General features: G+C 36.8%; 1 protein-coding gene across 2 annotated transcripts; it reads right to left on the reverse strand.

Moving 5' to 3' along the window:
- Window positions 1-3,215: 3,215 nt before the first annotated feature.
- On the reverse strand, window positions 3,216-12,560 carry LOC113032164 (basement membrane-specific heparan sulfate proteoglycan core protein-like). 2 transcript variants are annotated; one of them, XM_026184863.2, is made up of 16 exons: window positions 12,493-12,560; window positions 12,012-12,109; window positions 11,247-11,651; window positions 10,697-11,017; window positions 10,291-10,548; window positions 9,468-9,749; window positions 8,772-9,029; window positions 8,079-8,360; window positions 7,472-7,729; window positions 6,658-6,939; window positions 5,972-6,229; window positions 5,561-5,842; window positions 5,196-5,480; window positions 4,920-5,025; window positions 4,742-4,811; window positions 3,216-4,139 (listed from the first exon to the last, which is right to left on the reverse strand). In XM_026184863.2, the coding sequence occupies exons 2-16, from the start codon at window positions 12,058-12,060 to the stop codon at window positions 4,086-4,088; spliced, it is 3,450 nt and encodes a 1,149-aa protein (XP_026040648.2). In that variant the 5' UTR covers window positions 12,061-12,109; window positions 12,493-12,560; the 3' UTR covers window positions 3,216-4,085. The 2 variants fall into 2 exon arrangements, with proteins under 2 accessions (XP_026040648.2, XP_026040647.2); XM_026184862.2 differs by having other exon boundaries at window positions 3,216-4,142.
- Window positions 12,561-14,411: the final 1,851 nt, after the last annotated feature.

The raw sequence follows: 14,411 nt of genomic DNA on the forward strand, positions 1-14,411 counted from the left end.
CTCGTTTGCAGTCTATTTGAGTTGCAACATTGTGTGGTGTGTGGTGCTTTAACTCTTACTTCAGTGAACAAATACTTAAATTTTCAAGTCTTCTATGAACCTCCATATTCTGCATCAGTCTTTCTCTTTTTCTTCCTCTTTTTTAGTGTCTTTTATTTTTCAGGTCTAGCAAACTCAAATGTCTCATAAACCGTATGAATCAAAAAACAGCAAGCAGGCAGGTGAGTTTCCCATAAGTTTTTTTTTTTTCCAAAGAGAATCCCAAAACCTGACTGCTGTTGATGTGCTACTACACCACTTACACTCCAGAAGGAATCATGGGTTTCTAAGGCAGTGTGGGAGGAATGGCAGGACGCTAACTAGGAAGTAAACCAGACACAATAATAACTGAATGGAACTATCAAAAACCAAATTTATACAAGGTTGACTAATTTACCACAGATCAGACAGAGATGTTCATGTCTGAAGGCGACATTAACACCCAAAACATTCGGGCACGGAAACATTCTTCAGCACATCTGTGTTATAAGCATGGTTCAAATAACTTCAGACCTGGATTTACTGATTCCTGGTTATGGCCAATTCAGTAAGTTGAGACAGATTCTTTAAGACTAGGCAGTCTGTCAGATTAACAAATGATCTGATGTCTTTGATAGGGGGGGGGAGAATGACACCTTCTAGAAAGTGAGAACTGTCTTAACAGAATGCAACAAGGCTCCCTCAATCTGCAGAGACCATAGAAAGAAAATTATTTTTACAGGCTAGTATCCTGTATGAGCTTCTGTAGTAATCCTAGGGTAATGTGTTAGGAATGAAAGGATGCCACATCAGTTGATGGAAATGAAATTTTTTAACTTACAGAGGGTTGAATTCACAGACACCTAAAAATCAAAGTGAAAAAATTATGCAACAGGCTAATCTGACAAAATTTCATTAGAGCAACTTCAAATGGTACTTAGTAGTTTGTATGGACTTCACATGTTTGTATGCTTGCCTGACCATGTCAGGGCATGCTCCTAATGAGATGACGCTGGGGGGTGTCCTCCCAAATCTGGAGCAGGGCATCTCTGATTTCCTGGACGGTGTGAGGTGTAATTTGGTGGCATTGGATGGACCAAAACGTAATGTCCCAACGGTTTTCTGTTGGATTTAAGTTAGGAGAGCTTGGTGGGCACGTCAGTAGTGTCAATTCCTTCATCCTCCTGCATAATCTAACTGCATGAAACCACTGCCAAACCGGACACGCTGAAAAATGTTACAGGTACAATATAACATTCTTCACGGCTTTTCAAGACCCTTTCATGTCTGTCAGATGTGCTCGGGGTGAACTGGTACTCATCTCTGAAGCACATCTGACAGCCAAAAACGTGTTTTTCTTGTCATCGAAAATCAAATGATTCAAAATCCAAAAAGAAATCTGATTTAATTTGAATTTGATTAAACTCAGTTTCAGTTTTCCAAACTGGTATAAAACTCTGTTTCAGCTACAACAGATGCTTGTGTTCCCTCTTTGGCCTTGGGTTTCTTGAGCAGGAAAAAGAAAGCCTGGGTCTTCAAAGGAGCCACTATAGAACCTTTAAAACACAAAATATTGATGGAATACATAAAGATGACATGCACACACATAAATACATTAGCAGTGGTCAAGAGAAGCACTCCATTTGCCATAAGATTCCAATTCAAATTGACAGTGTATCTTTGTATGTTCAGCTACTGCTGTGTTGTCTAATGAAAAGTATGAATAAAGGAAAGGAAAGTGCAAAGTTTCATAATAACATATAAGTTACACTATTATCTTATTTCAAAGGGTCAGCTCAACAAATTATCAACATTGTGCTATGTCAGAATACAAATTAAGAAAAATGAACAACAGTCAAGAACTGGAGTGTTTATTCTTGCAAGGGAGCAAATTCATCCAATACAAGGTTTCATGTAAGTGCTCGCAGTGGGAAGTCCGAAGTGAGCTTTTTATTGCATTTTACCATTCCCACCCTCCTCTGCCTTAAAACTGTAACACAACATCACTTTTCCTTCTTGGGGCTTTTCCCCCTGCTTTACTGTAGTTTCATGACTCTGGGTCATGTTGTCTGATATGGTTGATATTTCCATCACTAAGTGAAACTGTTCACAGATATTGCTGCTCTGATAACTTCACTGTGGTTACTTTGGTTGCTAACAGAGTGTCAGAGATTTACAGTTAACAAACAGTCAGGTGAATAAACAACACTGAGACACTTAAGATTGACAACGTGCGGCACGGGTGAAAAGCTCAGAGCAAATCACACCGAACTGCAGTATTCGTTTATTTTTATAGGTTACATTGTCAATATGCAAATATAATCACATTTCCTGTTACGCAGGTCCTGATGCTGTCTGTCTGTGTGTGTGTGTGTGTGTGTGTGTGTGTGTGTGTGTGTGTGTGTGTGTGTGTGTCACAAAGTATGTGTGTTGCAAGTCAATTTCTAAGAATAATATACTGCGAGTCAACTTCTGCAGATGTGTATTTCTGTACTGATCTCTTGTCAGTGTCACAGGGTCAGCTTGCTGTTTCAACAGAAAACTGTGTCTGGTGAAATATGTATAACATAACATTTGAAGCATAATCAAATAAAACAATAAAAATTCCTTAACACAGAGGTTGACAATTTCAGCCATAGCTTGTATGGAAGACACCAAATTATAGGTGAACACTTTCTACTTGCTGAGAGGTGTTGAAACTGTGAAGAAGGTGAAATGGTGACCATTCATTACATCTTGGTTTTTGCTGTAAGCCACAACTTTTGCTTTGAATGTGATTGTTTCTCTGCTTCCTTTTTGCATCACATTTTTTCAATTTTAACAACTGCTCATTGTCATGTTGTGTGACCAAGTAAGTAGAGCGCCAGTATCGCCAAAAATGTAAGGTACTCTAATGCCCTAATTTTTGGTGTGTGAGTGTACTGCTATTGATTATGATTCAATTTCTATAACTTAATTACAAATCTGAAACACTGTATCTGATCAGATCATGCTAAGATTTGCTTTACAGTGTGATAATTTTTTTGTTGTGTTAATATTTCACAATTGTAGATACCATGAGTGGGAATTTTATTTTAACCCAGTGTCTAAACAATGATGAAAATATACTGAAATTTTCAAGGTTGAAATTAAAGCTCTATTTCATGTTATGATATAGAAACCTGCTTGTGATACACCATTCAGAGCATTGGGCAGAATTAGAGATGTATAAAATACTCACTTTTATTAATGCATCATACAAGACCAGGCAAAATACAAAATCTGCAGCCAGGCAGCACCAGTGATAACAGACCACACATCTACTTGACTTATAATTTCACATGGGTAATGGGTTTACTCTGCCACTTTCTGGTGAGCACAATGAATGGCCAAAGAAAGCAAAAAGGTCTTATTTTGTTAGCAAAACAACAAAGAATAATAAATGAAAATGAGCAGAGACCATTAAAAATCAACTCAAACCACAAAAAGTATAGGTCACACTTTTCTAGAATGTTTAATTGATTTTTCTTTTTTTCTTTTCTTTTTTTTTTTGGATAAAGACACAATCTTAAGTATATTGTCTTTGTCTGGACACTGTATTGTCACCAACATATATGTCAAGATTTTGTAATATTAAAAAAAAATCTCGATGTTTACTGTGGGCTAAGTCTTAAATAACATTTCTAAAAAGGAATCATATTAGCCCTACAAAGTTATTTTTTCTGACTAGATGGAAAATTTAAAGTATAGATTTATTCTTGTCAAATAAAACATGTAAAAGAAAACCGCATTATATCTTAGGGCACAGATCATTGAGGTGGTCCTTGGGATCTTACATATACACTTAATGAAGTGTCTAACTACCTGCAGAGAACTTTATTTGGGTTATTTAAAGAAAAAAGACACAGTGACAGTAGAATAAGTGGGATCATTCACAGTGGAGTACACAGCTTCATCTTCTCCTTCCTCTTTTTCTGGTTGACAATGTTTCATCTCCAACTCCATCTCCTTCTCTTCTTTGGCCTCCAACATTTCCCTTTCCTTCTCAAGCATCTTCTACCTGTTCTGCTTTTACTGCTTTTTTGATTTCAGCATACTCCGTCTTTGTCCTCTCTTGCCTCTTTGCTGCTTTCCTGGCACTGCTGCTTTTCAACAGGGAAAAATTAACTGTCAGCATGTTGCAAGTATTTTTGAGTTAACCAACTTAGAAGTTACATTCATGCTTAAACATCAGTGACCTGTTCATCAACTGTTTATGGCAAAACTAATAACCTATGTTGTTTATTCATATTATTGTGTTTATTGTGTATAGTGTTGTGTCACTTTTGTCACTCTTATTCCAACATACTTCTTTTTGTGTCTTTTTGTGCAACTAAATGTCTGTGTATTCTGTCTGTTTGGTGTTTAGAGGGCATTGATGCCTAAACAGAGTCATTGCTTCTCAGACTTACTTCAAAATTGCATCATGATACCGTACTCCTTTTCTAACACGTCATTGTGCAGTTTGTGTTTCAGGACAATTCTACAAAACCTACTTCTCTGAATTGCGTTAGACTCAGTAGAAAGATAAAGGGATCCAACTAATTGTGTTTTGACTCAGACCGAATTTCTTTTTCTTTTGTAGAAACTTGGAGCAGGATGGGCCACTTTATATGTGAATGTATAGTAAGAGTATGGACACTTAAGTTTTCTGAGCATTTGTGTAGAAAATCATACCAAAAAAAAGTCAAATGAACATAAATACCAGTTTATCATCTTGATGTTTCTCCATCTCCAAAGTCTCATCTGAATTTTTTGAGGTCTTCTGATTTTTTCTATAGAAAGGGGTGTTTTTAGAGAAGTACATTTATGTTCAAATTTATCTACAGAAAAAAACAACAGCTAACTAATATTAATAATAATTATAAAAGCAAGTGCTTTACCTGTACCAATTTTTGGTAAAACAGCAAACGATTGCTGAAAGAACTACTGCAGCCAAAATGCCAATGATGACTTTCATGTATCCCTGCCTTAAATTAGACGATTGCTCTGCACTCCAAAAAATAACAACATAAAAAATTATGGTCCAGGTTGTTTTGAATTAGATAAAGCAAATACAAACTATAAATGACAGCCTAATTAGCAAGGCTGCATTAAGAAAATGTGGTACGTAAAAAGTGAACGTGGCAGTGAAAGGTGTTTAGATGGAAAACACATACCATGTTTTTCAGGCAAGTTTTGGTGGATCAGTAGGTTTTCTCTATTCTCTCCATTTCCATTGTTACTCACACATTCCACAGTGCTGTTGCTATGTTTGTTTACAGTTACACTGACAGTGCTGTTGACTGTGTGTTTAGAGACCATAGTAATGACAGAATACTCAGTGTGGTTCTTTAGGAGCGGCCATTTGATGGTAGGTAAAGGAAACCCTTCACTGATACACACACAGGTCAAAACCTCTGACTGAAGCACACATCCAGAGCCATCCTGGGTCTCTGAAAACCCTGTAAGCACATGATTAGACTCATAAAACAAAGGAAGGTGTACATAAACTTCAGATTCAAGATCACTGTGTTCCACTTACAAGTCACAGTCACACTGGCATGTATAGTAATGGCTTTGTCCAGATATTTCGCTGTGCAGACATATTGTCCAGAATACTCAGCTGTCACATTATGAATGACAAGTGTAGATGATCCAGTGCCATTGTGCAGGTCAGTGTAATTTCCACTCAGAAGGTTTGTGTTGGAGCTACGTTTTTTCCACATGATAAGAGCTGGAGGGAAACTCTCAGCACTGCAGGTCAAATTCAGAACATCTCCCTTCTTAACAGTTGTAGTCCCGATAATCTGAGGTTTTCTTTTATCTGTGGGATAACAGATTTTTTTTTTGTGATCACCAACAAGAGAATCTGCCTAAATAGTCAATATGCAAAGATGTTTAGATGGCATCACACATTTAACCATATAGTAAAAGCAAAAAGTTGTATACATACATATCACTGTTACATGGACTTCCTCTTTTAGAGTGTTACTCATATATTTAGCTGTACAGATGTACTGTCCAGAATCTTCTGCGGTTCCATTAGGGATGACAAGCGTAGCTGATCCAGTGTCGTTGTGCAGGTTTGTGACAGAAGTCAATTTAGACCACATAATGAGAGATGGAGGGAAACTTTCAACACTGCAGGTCAGATTTAGATCGTCTCCCTCCTTTATACTTGTGTTCCCAGTGATCTGAGGTTTTCTTGTATCTGTGGAGCACAACTCAGTTATTTATTTAAGACATGGAGGGTGACAACAGTATTCCAGGGTTTTACCCATTACTGCTGTACTGCTCCCCACTACAGTCACCAAATCATCATAACACGAAAAATTATATTTGATCCCTCAAGCAGATTTTAAGAGACTTGCAGAATCAATGCCTGTTACCACAACATGTGTTGGACCACTGTGAGAACACAACACTTTTTGGTTTTTAATGTTTCCTTTGCTTTAACCAGCAGTTTTTGTCTTCATGTAATGAAATTTGATAACCATTTATACTGCATCCTTAAAAAAATATTTCCTCACGTCATTATGGCTAGTAAAATGTAAAGACCAAAATATCTGACTACCAATGACGTAAAAACAATTGTGTACATACATTATAGACACCTGGAGACTGGTAAAGTTTACTTACAAGTTACAGCCACATTGACGTAAGAAGTCATAGTTGTGTCCAGATGTGTTGCTGTACAGATGTACTGTCCAGAATGTTCTGTTGTCACATTCTGGATGAAAACTGTAGCTGATCCAGTGTCACTGGTTAGGACAGTGTAAGTTCTATTCTGAAGAATTGTGGTGGAATTAAGTTTTTTCCACATAATAAGTGATGGAGGGAAACTTTGAACACTGCAGGTCAAATTCAGAACATCTCCCTCCTTGACTGTTGTATTCCCGATGATCTGAGGTTTCCTTTTATCTGCAGAGCACATTTCAGTAACTTAAATAAGCACCATGAAAGGAACACTGGCAGATAACCCTTCTGTGAAAATTTGTAATGAGATTTTGAAAAGAAAAGAAATAAGATTTTTGATACTGGCACTAATAATATTATTCACAAACTGATCTGACACTGCGTGTATAATATTACATGGACAGTGCAAAGTGAAACAGATTTCAGCAGCATTGAAGATACATCTTGATTTTTGCAGATGTCACTTGCGGTTTCAACTGGCTCTCAAATACATGTGCAACATTTGCTGTGGTTTTCTGCAAAGTTGTTTTCCCCACAATATACCTTGTGTTCTGCATGTTATTTCATAGCATTGTGTTTTCATTTGTTTGTTTTTTGTTACTCTGTACCTACAAAGAACACATGTACACATCATCTGCATGTTATTCTTTATGTATTTTTTATGCTAGCAGTCACAATTTCAGTTACCAGATCGGGGGAAATATAACTGTGCTGTATTATAAATGTTCTGTCTTATAGCAAAAAGTTGTGTACTTACAAATCACTTTTACATTGACTTTGTCCTTCAGGGCATAGTCCATATAGTTAGTTGTACAGATGTACTGTCCAGAATGTTCTGCTGTTGCATTTGAGATGATAAATGTAGCTGATCCAGTGTCATTGTGCAGGTTTGTGTTGGAACCAAGTTTAGACCACACAACCAGGGATGGAGGGACACTTTCAACACTGCAGGTCAGATTCAGGACATCTCCCTCCTTCACAGTTGTGTTTCCAATGATCTGAGGTCTTCTTGTATCTGTGGAGCACACCAGCATTTTATTCAGGATAAGGAGAGAGAAAACAACTAAAAGAATTATTAAGGATGAACCAAACAAACAAACAAACAAACAAAAACAGAAGAAAATAAAGTTCTTATGTTCTTTGATCACACAGAATAATAATAATAATTCTGTGATGCTGTGCAGGCATTTAACTGGCTGCCATGTTTGTATTGTTTTTTTTTTAAGAATCAATATTAAAATGGACTGTAGCTGTAGTGATCCAGCCTCATAATAAGACATTTTATTTTATTTTTTTTCAACAATTATCTTTTTATATCACATACATACATCTTGAGATTAATGAAACTGGCAATGTCTACTTACAAGTCACAGTCACATTGACATAAGAAGTCATAGTTGTGTCCAGATGTGTTGCTGTACAGATGTACTGTCCAGACTGTTTTGTTGTTACATTTGCGATAACAAGTGTAGCTGATCCAGTGTCATTGTGCGCGTCAGTGTAGGTTCCATTGTGTCGGCTTGGGTTAGAAGTAGGTTTAGACCACATGACCAGAGATGGAGGGAAACTTTCAACACTGCAGGTCAAATTCAGAACATCTCCCTCCCTGATTGTTGTATTCCCGATGATCTGAGGTTTCCTTTTATCTGTGGAGTGTATTTAAATCTTTTAAAGAGGGAGACATTAACACTGCCACAGATCATGGTAATGAGAAACTGCTACTGCAGTTTTGCAGTGAAAGCTTCTAAAATAGGTTAATGTTTGACATGTGTAACATTATGTATATTCACTGAGCAAAGTGCCAAACTTTAGCTGCACTTGAAATACAATTAGTTACTGTAGAATGTCAAAGGAAATTTAGAATGGCTCTCAAATACACATGCAACAATTGTTGTGCTTCATTAAACTGAAAGAAACAAGATGCACATTTGCATAGTGACTGCATTGTTTGCTTTGTTGTTCTCCTTGTGATTCACAATTTCAGTTACGTGATAGGAAGAAAAAAAATGAACAGTACTATAAATATTCTGTCCAAAAACATAAGGTTTTGTACTTACATATCACTGTTATGTTGAATTTATCCTTAAGGGTAGTGTTCATATATTTAGCTGTACAGATGTACTGTCCAGAATCTTCTGTTGTCACATTCAGGACGGCAAGTTTGGCTGATCCAGTGTCACTGTGCAGGTTTGTGTTGGAACCAAGTTTAGACCACACAACCAGGGATGGAGGGACACTTTCAACACTGCAGGTCAGATTCAGAACATCTCCCTCCTTCACAGTTGTGTTTCCAATGATCCAAGGTCTTCTTGTGTCTGTGGAGCACACCAGCATTTCATTCAGGATAAGGTGAGAGAAAACAACTCAAAAAAAATATTAACAATGAACCAAAAAAAGAAAGACACCCCCCCCCCCCCCCCCCCAAAAAAAAAAAAAAGAAAAAAGAAAAAATGGAAACCTGGTCCACACAGAACAGTCAGGGATTCTAATATTTATATAATGTTGTCCAGGTATTTAACTAGCTGGCATGTTTTGCTTTTATTTCCCCCACCAGTGCGAACCACTCTAATCATCAAATCACCAGAGAAGGAAGAATGATGTTTCAACTCCATGATGTTTAATTCATTTTAAGAATTAATGTTAAAATGGAATGTAGCTGTTATGGTAGCCTGTAGTGATCCAGCCTCATAATAAGGCATTTTATATCATATTCATATATCTTGAGATTAATGAGACTGGTAATGTCTACTTACAAGTCACAGTCACATTGACATAAGAAGTCATAGTTGTGTCCAGATGTGTTGCTGTACAGATGTACTGTCCAGACTGTTCTGCTGTCACATTTGGGATGACAAGTGTAGCTGATCCAGTGTCATTGTGCGCGTCAGTGTAGGTTTCATTGTGTCGGCTTGGGTTAGAAGTAGGTTTAGACCACATGACCAGAGATGGAGGGAAACTTTCAACACTGCAGGTCAAATTCAGAACATCTCCCTCCCTGATTGTTGTATTCCCGATGATCTGAGGTTTCCTTTTATCTGTGGAGTGTATTTAAATCTTTTAAAGAGGGAGAAATTAACACTGCATAGATCATGGTGATGAGACACAATATGCAGTTCTGCAGTAAAAGCTGCTAAGGTAGGTTGATGTGTTACATGTGTGACATTATATATATTCCCTGAGCAAAGTGCCAAAATTCAGCAAATTGGTTTCTGTAGAACGTCAAAAGAAGTTTAGAATGGCTGTCAAATACAAGATTAATAAAGACTCCCCAAAGTTGATTTTGTTCATTTGGATGTAGCGTTTTCAGTGGGAGAAACGTTTCATCACTCACCCAAGTGACTTCTTCAGTCTCAGCTGACTTCAGGTTACCCCAATTTTATAAACAGTACATTTGCATAATGACTGAAACCAGCACCACTGAAGGAACAATGGGCTGGGAGGTCAGTTCCTTGATAATTAATGAGAATTTGCATTTTTGATCAAGGAACTGACCTCCCAGCCCATTGTTCCTTCAGTGACCAATGCATGATTGAGCATGCATCAAGACATTAATAAAAAACGATAATGCCTACTTACAAGTCACAGTCACATTGACATAAGAAGTCATAGTTGTGTCCAGATGTGTTGCTGTACAGATGTACTGTCCAGAATCTTCTGTTGTCACATTCTGGATGGCAAGTTTGGCTGATCCAGTGTCATTGTGCAGGTTTGTGACAGAACCAAGTTTAGACCATAAAATCAGAGATGGAGGGAAACTTTCAACACTGCAGGTCAGATTCAGGACGTCTCCCTCTTTAACAGTTGTGATGCCAGTAATTTGAAATTTTTTCATATCTATGAGACAAAACATATAAATTACACAATCATGTAGTTTCCCTAACTTTCTGACTTTCTTGCTAGAAGAATGCAGCTGACACTGCACAACTCAACAGATTTCAGGAAAAAATAAAAAAAGCTAGTTTAATACTATAAAAGTACTTACAGTTCACATTCAAACCCAAAGTCTCTTCTTTCATTATTTTGCCAATGAAGTGTACTTTACAGGTCACATTGGTGTTGTGGTTTTCAGATGAAGGGTTAAAGGTCAAAGTTGACACATGTCTTTGTGTGAAAGGAGTCAGACCCTCAGTCTTAAACGCAGTGCTATTTCCTGTAATGTAAGATTCAGTCCCTCCTGCTCCTCTCCATGTCCAGGTGATTTGAGGAACAGATCCAGAGCAGAGACCAGGAGCAGTGCAGGTCAGTGTGGCCTGCTGTCCCTCAGTCAGTGTGGGAATCATTACTGTGGGCTTCTGATTAAGACCTAATAGAAGTATTGGGCATTAGTGGAATCAAATTTAGCCTTGATGAAAGAAATATTTTGCTGGCCACTAGTTGGATCTACTGCAGCTCCTATTAGATTTCCACAGAGGATCAACCAATTCCCGAAATTAAATAATACTTCATTTAAGATTGTAAAAATACTAAATATGAGGTTTCACAAGACTGAGTATTTAAGATCAGCATTATTCTTCTTGGAATAGCTTTCATACCTTTAACAGAGACAGTTACTCTAGGAATGAATGTGAATCCATCTTGTTTTCCATTCAGTTCACCAGTAACTCTGAGCTGATATGATCCTGAATCAGACTCTTTCAGATCATTAATGATGATGCTGCAGTTCTTTTGAGTCACATCAGGCTCCAAACGTGAGACTCGTCCTTCAAACGCAGCCTGAGCTTTTTTCTCAGTGTTTTTGTTGCTGTGAAATATTATGTCAGCATCGCTGCAGCTGTGTTGAGATGCTTCACATTCGTACCAAACTGTATGTTTGGGTGTAAACTCATCAGCAGTAGTGAAAGAACATGGGATCACAACACAGAGTCCAGCCTCTGCTGTAAGTTCTTGCTCACTGAGAGTCACACAGTATCTTCCAACACAGTGTTGTCGTCCCCAGGCTGAGGCACAAACAGGGAGATACACATAGTGACAGAGAATATTTAGTTTATAACAATAAATATGATTTTTAATAAATATACTTCAATAGCTTTCCTGTTTTACATATGTTGCTTGTTTGAGTGTAGTATATGCAACAATCAGAATTTTACATATTTCTTAGCCTGTAGTAAGTTTTGTTACAAAGATTTATATAAAATGGCATAAAGGTCAACAGATAACAGTAACACTACTAACTTATGATAAAGTCTTGGTAGAATAAATAATGATTTGTATGTTAGAAAAACAGTTTCACTTGCAAATTTATGAAAGAAATATATATGTTGGCTGAATTACAGGTTGATAACAAAGTAGACACAAACCTGTTTCAGCACTGCTGAAAAGCAGAGTTGCCCAGATGAGAACAAACATCCTTGATGCCCGATGCTCAACAGATTCAGTCTCTCTCTCCTTAGAATAACTAATATAGATGATGCCGTAAACATGCAGGAATAAAAACAAAAATCAAATTCAACAATTCAGATCGATTAAACGTGATCAGTTATTTGCTCCTGTTTGTCTATATGTTACCCACACCTGTGATTACACCACTACCTTAAAAAGTAATCTTTGTGTCATCCATCCTGAAACATTACTTGATGAATAAAAATGTTCTTACAGTGCTTCAGCGACACTTATACAATAAATGTAAAACACCTGCCATATAACAGAGCAGCATCATCCATGTAATCTATGCATAATGGTATTTTTATTTTACCAGACCTGCTATTGATGTAAAAAAAAAATAGATTTTCTTTTTTGTATTTAAAAAGATATTTTAAAACACATTAAATTTTTTCTTACCTGTTTTGCCTTGTTCTCTCTCCTCACTGATGTCCGCTGACTACTTAAATGTAAGTTTCTGTTTCTCGCCTCTCTCTTTTCTGTTTTTTTCCCTCTTTTTGTAGCACAATTTCAGGAAGTTTCTCGTCACACCAATGAACTTGACCGACTGGCTTTCCAACCTTTTACAGGGCAATCATTGCAAAACACAGACATTCATAATTTCAACCCTAGAGTGTAACTAGAGTGTGCGAAAGGACTTTTTTTTTTTACTTGTGTGATATTTCAAAATGTTTTATTTTTAGGATGTCAATCAATGTCACTGAAGTATACATTTTTACATATAGTATGTACAGTATATAAAAACTATGGGAAAAGCAAACAAAAACTTAAAGGAACATTTTTATGAACATTTTTCTTGATACACACCTCACAAATACTACACAAATACAGTACTTGCTCCCGTAAGTTGGTAATGACGGTAAGTAAGATAATGTGAGAAAGCATTTAAAGTTTTTTCACAGAATAAATTCACTTAAGTTAATTCACCATATTTAGCATGTGTATACAATCTACTGTGTGTTGTGCTATCCTGTGGTAGGATAATTGATGGGCTGTCTTCCATTAAGCAACCAAATGTCAGGGGCGGGGTCTGTGACCCAGTGTTTTCAGATTATTTTGTATTTTTGATTTTCTCATGTTAAGTTGGTGATAATAAGTTCTTGTCTTATTATTAGTTAGGATTTAGCTGAGCTTTATTCTGGATTTTGTTTTTTAATCCATGTTTCCTTGGTTATGTGTCATGTTTCCTGTCCAGTCTGTCATGTGTTTCATGTCTGTGTTGTGTCCACGTTGTCAAGCTCGTGTGTCATGTCTACGTCTCTCCATATTTTCTGTTTTATTTTGAAGATTGTAGTGTTTCCATGTTCACTGTGTTTTGTTTTACTTCCCCCTGTGGCAACATGTTCATTTGTGTCACCTGTGTTTCCCCAGGTGTTTCCACTTCCCTCATTACCCGTCTGTTTCTTTAAGTCGCCTGTTACCTGTTACCAGGTTCATGTTCATGTTTAGACTTTTTCTCGCTATGTTTGCATGTTCCTGTTCAGTTCCGTCTTCCTGTCCCATGTCTTAGGTGTCATAGATAGTCATAGTTTTTCCCAGTTTAGGTTTCAGTTTTCTTTCTCCCTTGTTTTCCGTTTTTTGTATCACCCGCAGTAAAGGTTCATTTTTTGTTTAAACACCAGTTCATTTCTCCTGTGTCTGCGTTTTGGGTCCGTTTCATAAACACACCGGCGTTTTTCACCAGGACACCAAATAGATTGATTCAGAGAAAAAAAAATTAGTACACTTATTAGTCAGCATGTAGCCCAATTTGAAGGAAAAGTTTAAATCTACTGAAAACAGAAACAGCGTTATAACAACTTTTTACCCCCTTATATTTTATATATGTCATTTGATCACATTAAGTAATGACCAACATTGTATTACTAAATTCATTTTACCAGAAAAAGACAGTAAAAATCTAAACAAATATGCAATTTAGTTATATAAAAATCTGCAATTAGGACAAAAGAAAAAAATAATTAAATCATATATTTCAGTATTTCTACTTTGAAAATGTCTATAAAAGTTTTATTTTCTTGCTGGATCATTGAATAGTGATATGAAAAGCTGTGACAGCATCCAACATTGTATTAATTGCTGTTCTAGATTCATACTAGTGTATAATTTCAGAAAATTTTAAACAGTTATTAAACTACACAATCTGTGGGTTTCATCATCTTATCACTGTTAGTTTTGATGTTATGACCACAAGTGTGGGGGTAGCTTGGGGTGAAAAGCCAGATTTCTTGAATTCAGGAAGAATACTGAATTTTGACATCCTGTGGGTCATTACCGGGCAGACGCAATAATGTCACTTTACCTTTCATATAATCTGA

Source organism: Astatotilapia calliptera, chromosome 11 (assembly GCF_964374335.1).
Source record: "Astatotilapia calliptera chromosome 11, fAstCal68.1, whole genome shotgun sequence".
Taxonomy (NCBI): Eukaryota; Metazoa; Chordata; class Actinopteri; order Cichliformes; family Cichlidae; genus Astatotilapia; species Astatotilapia calliptera.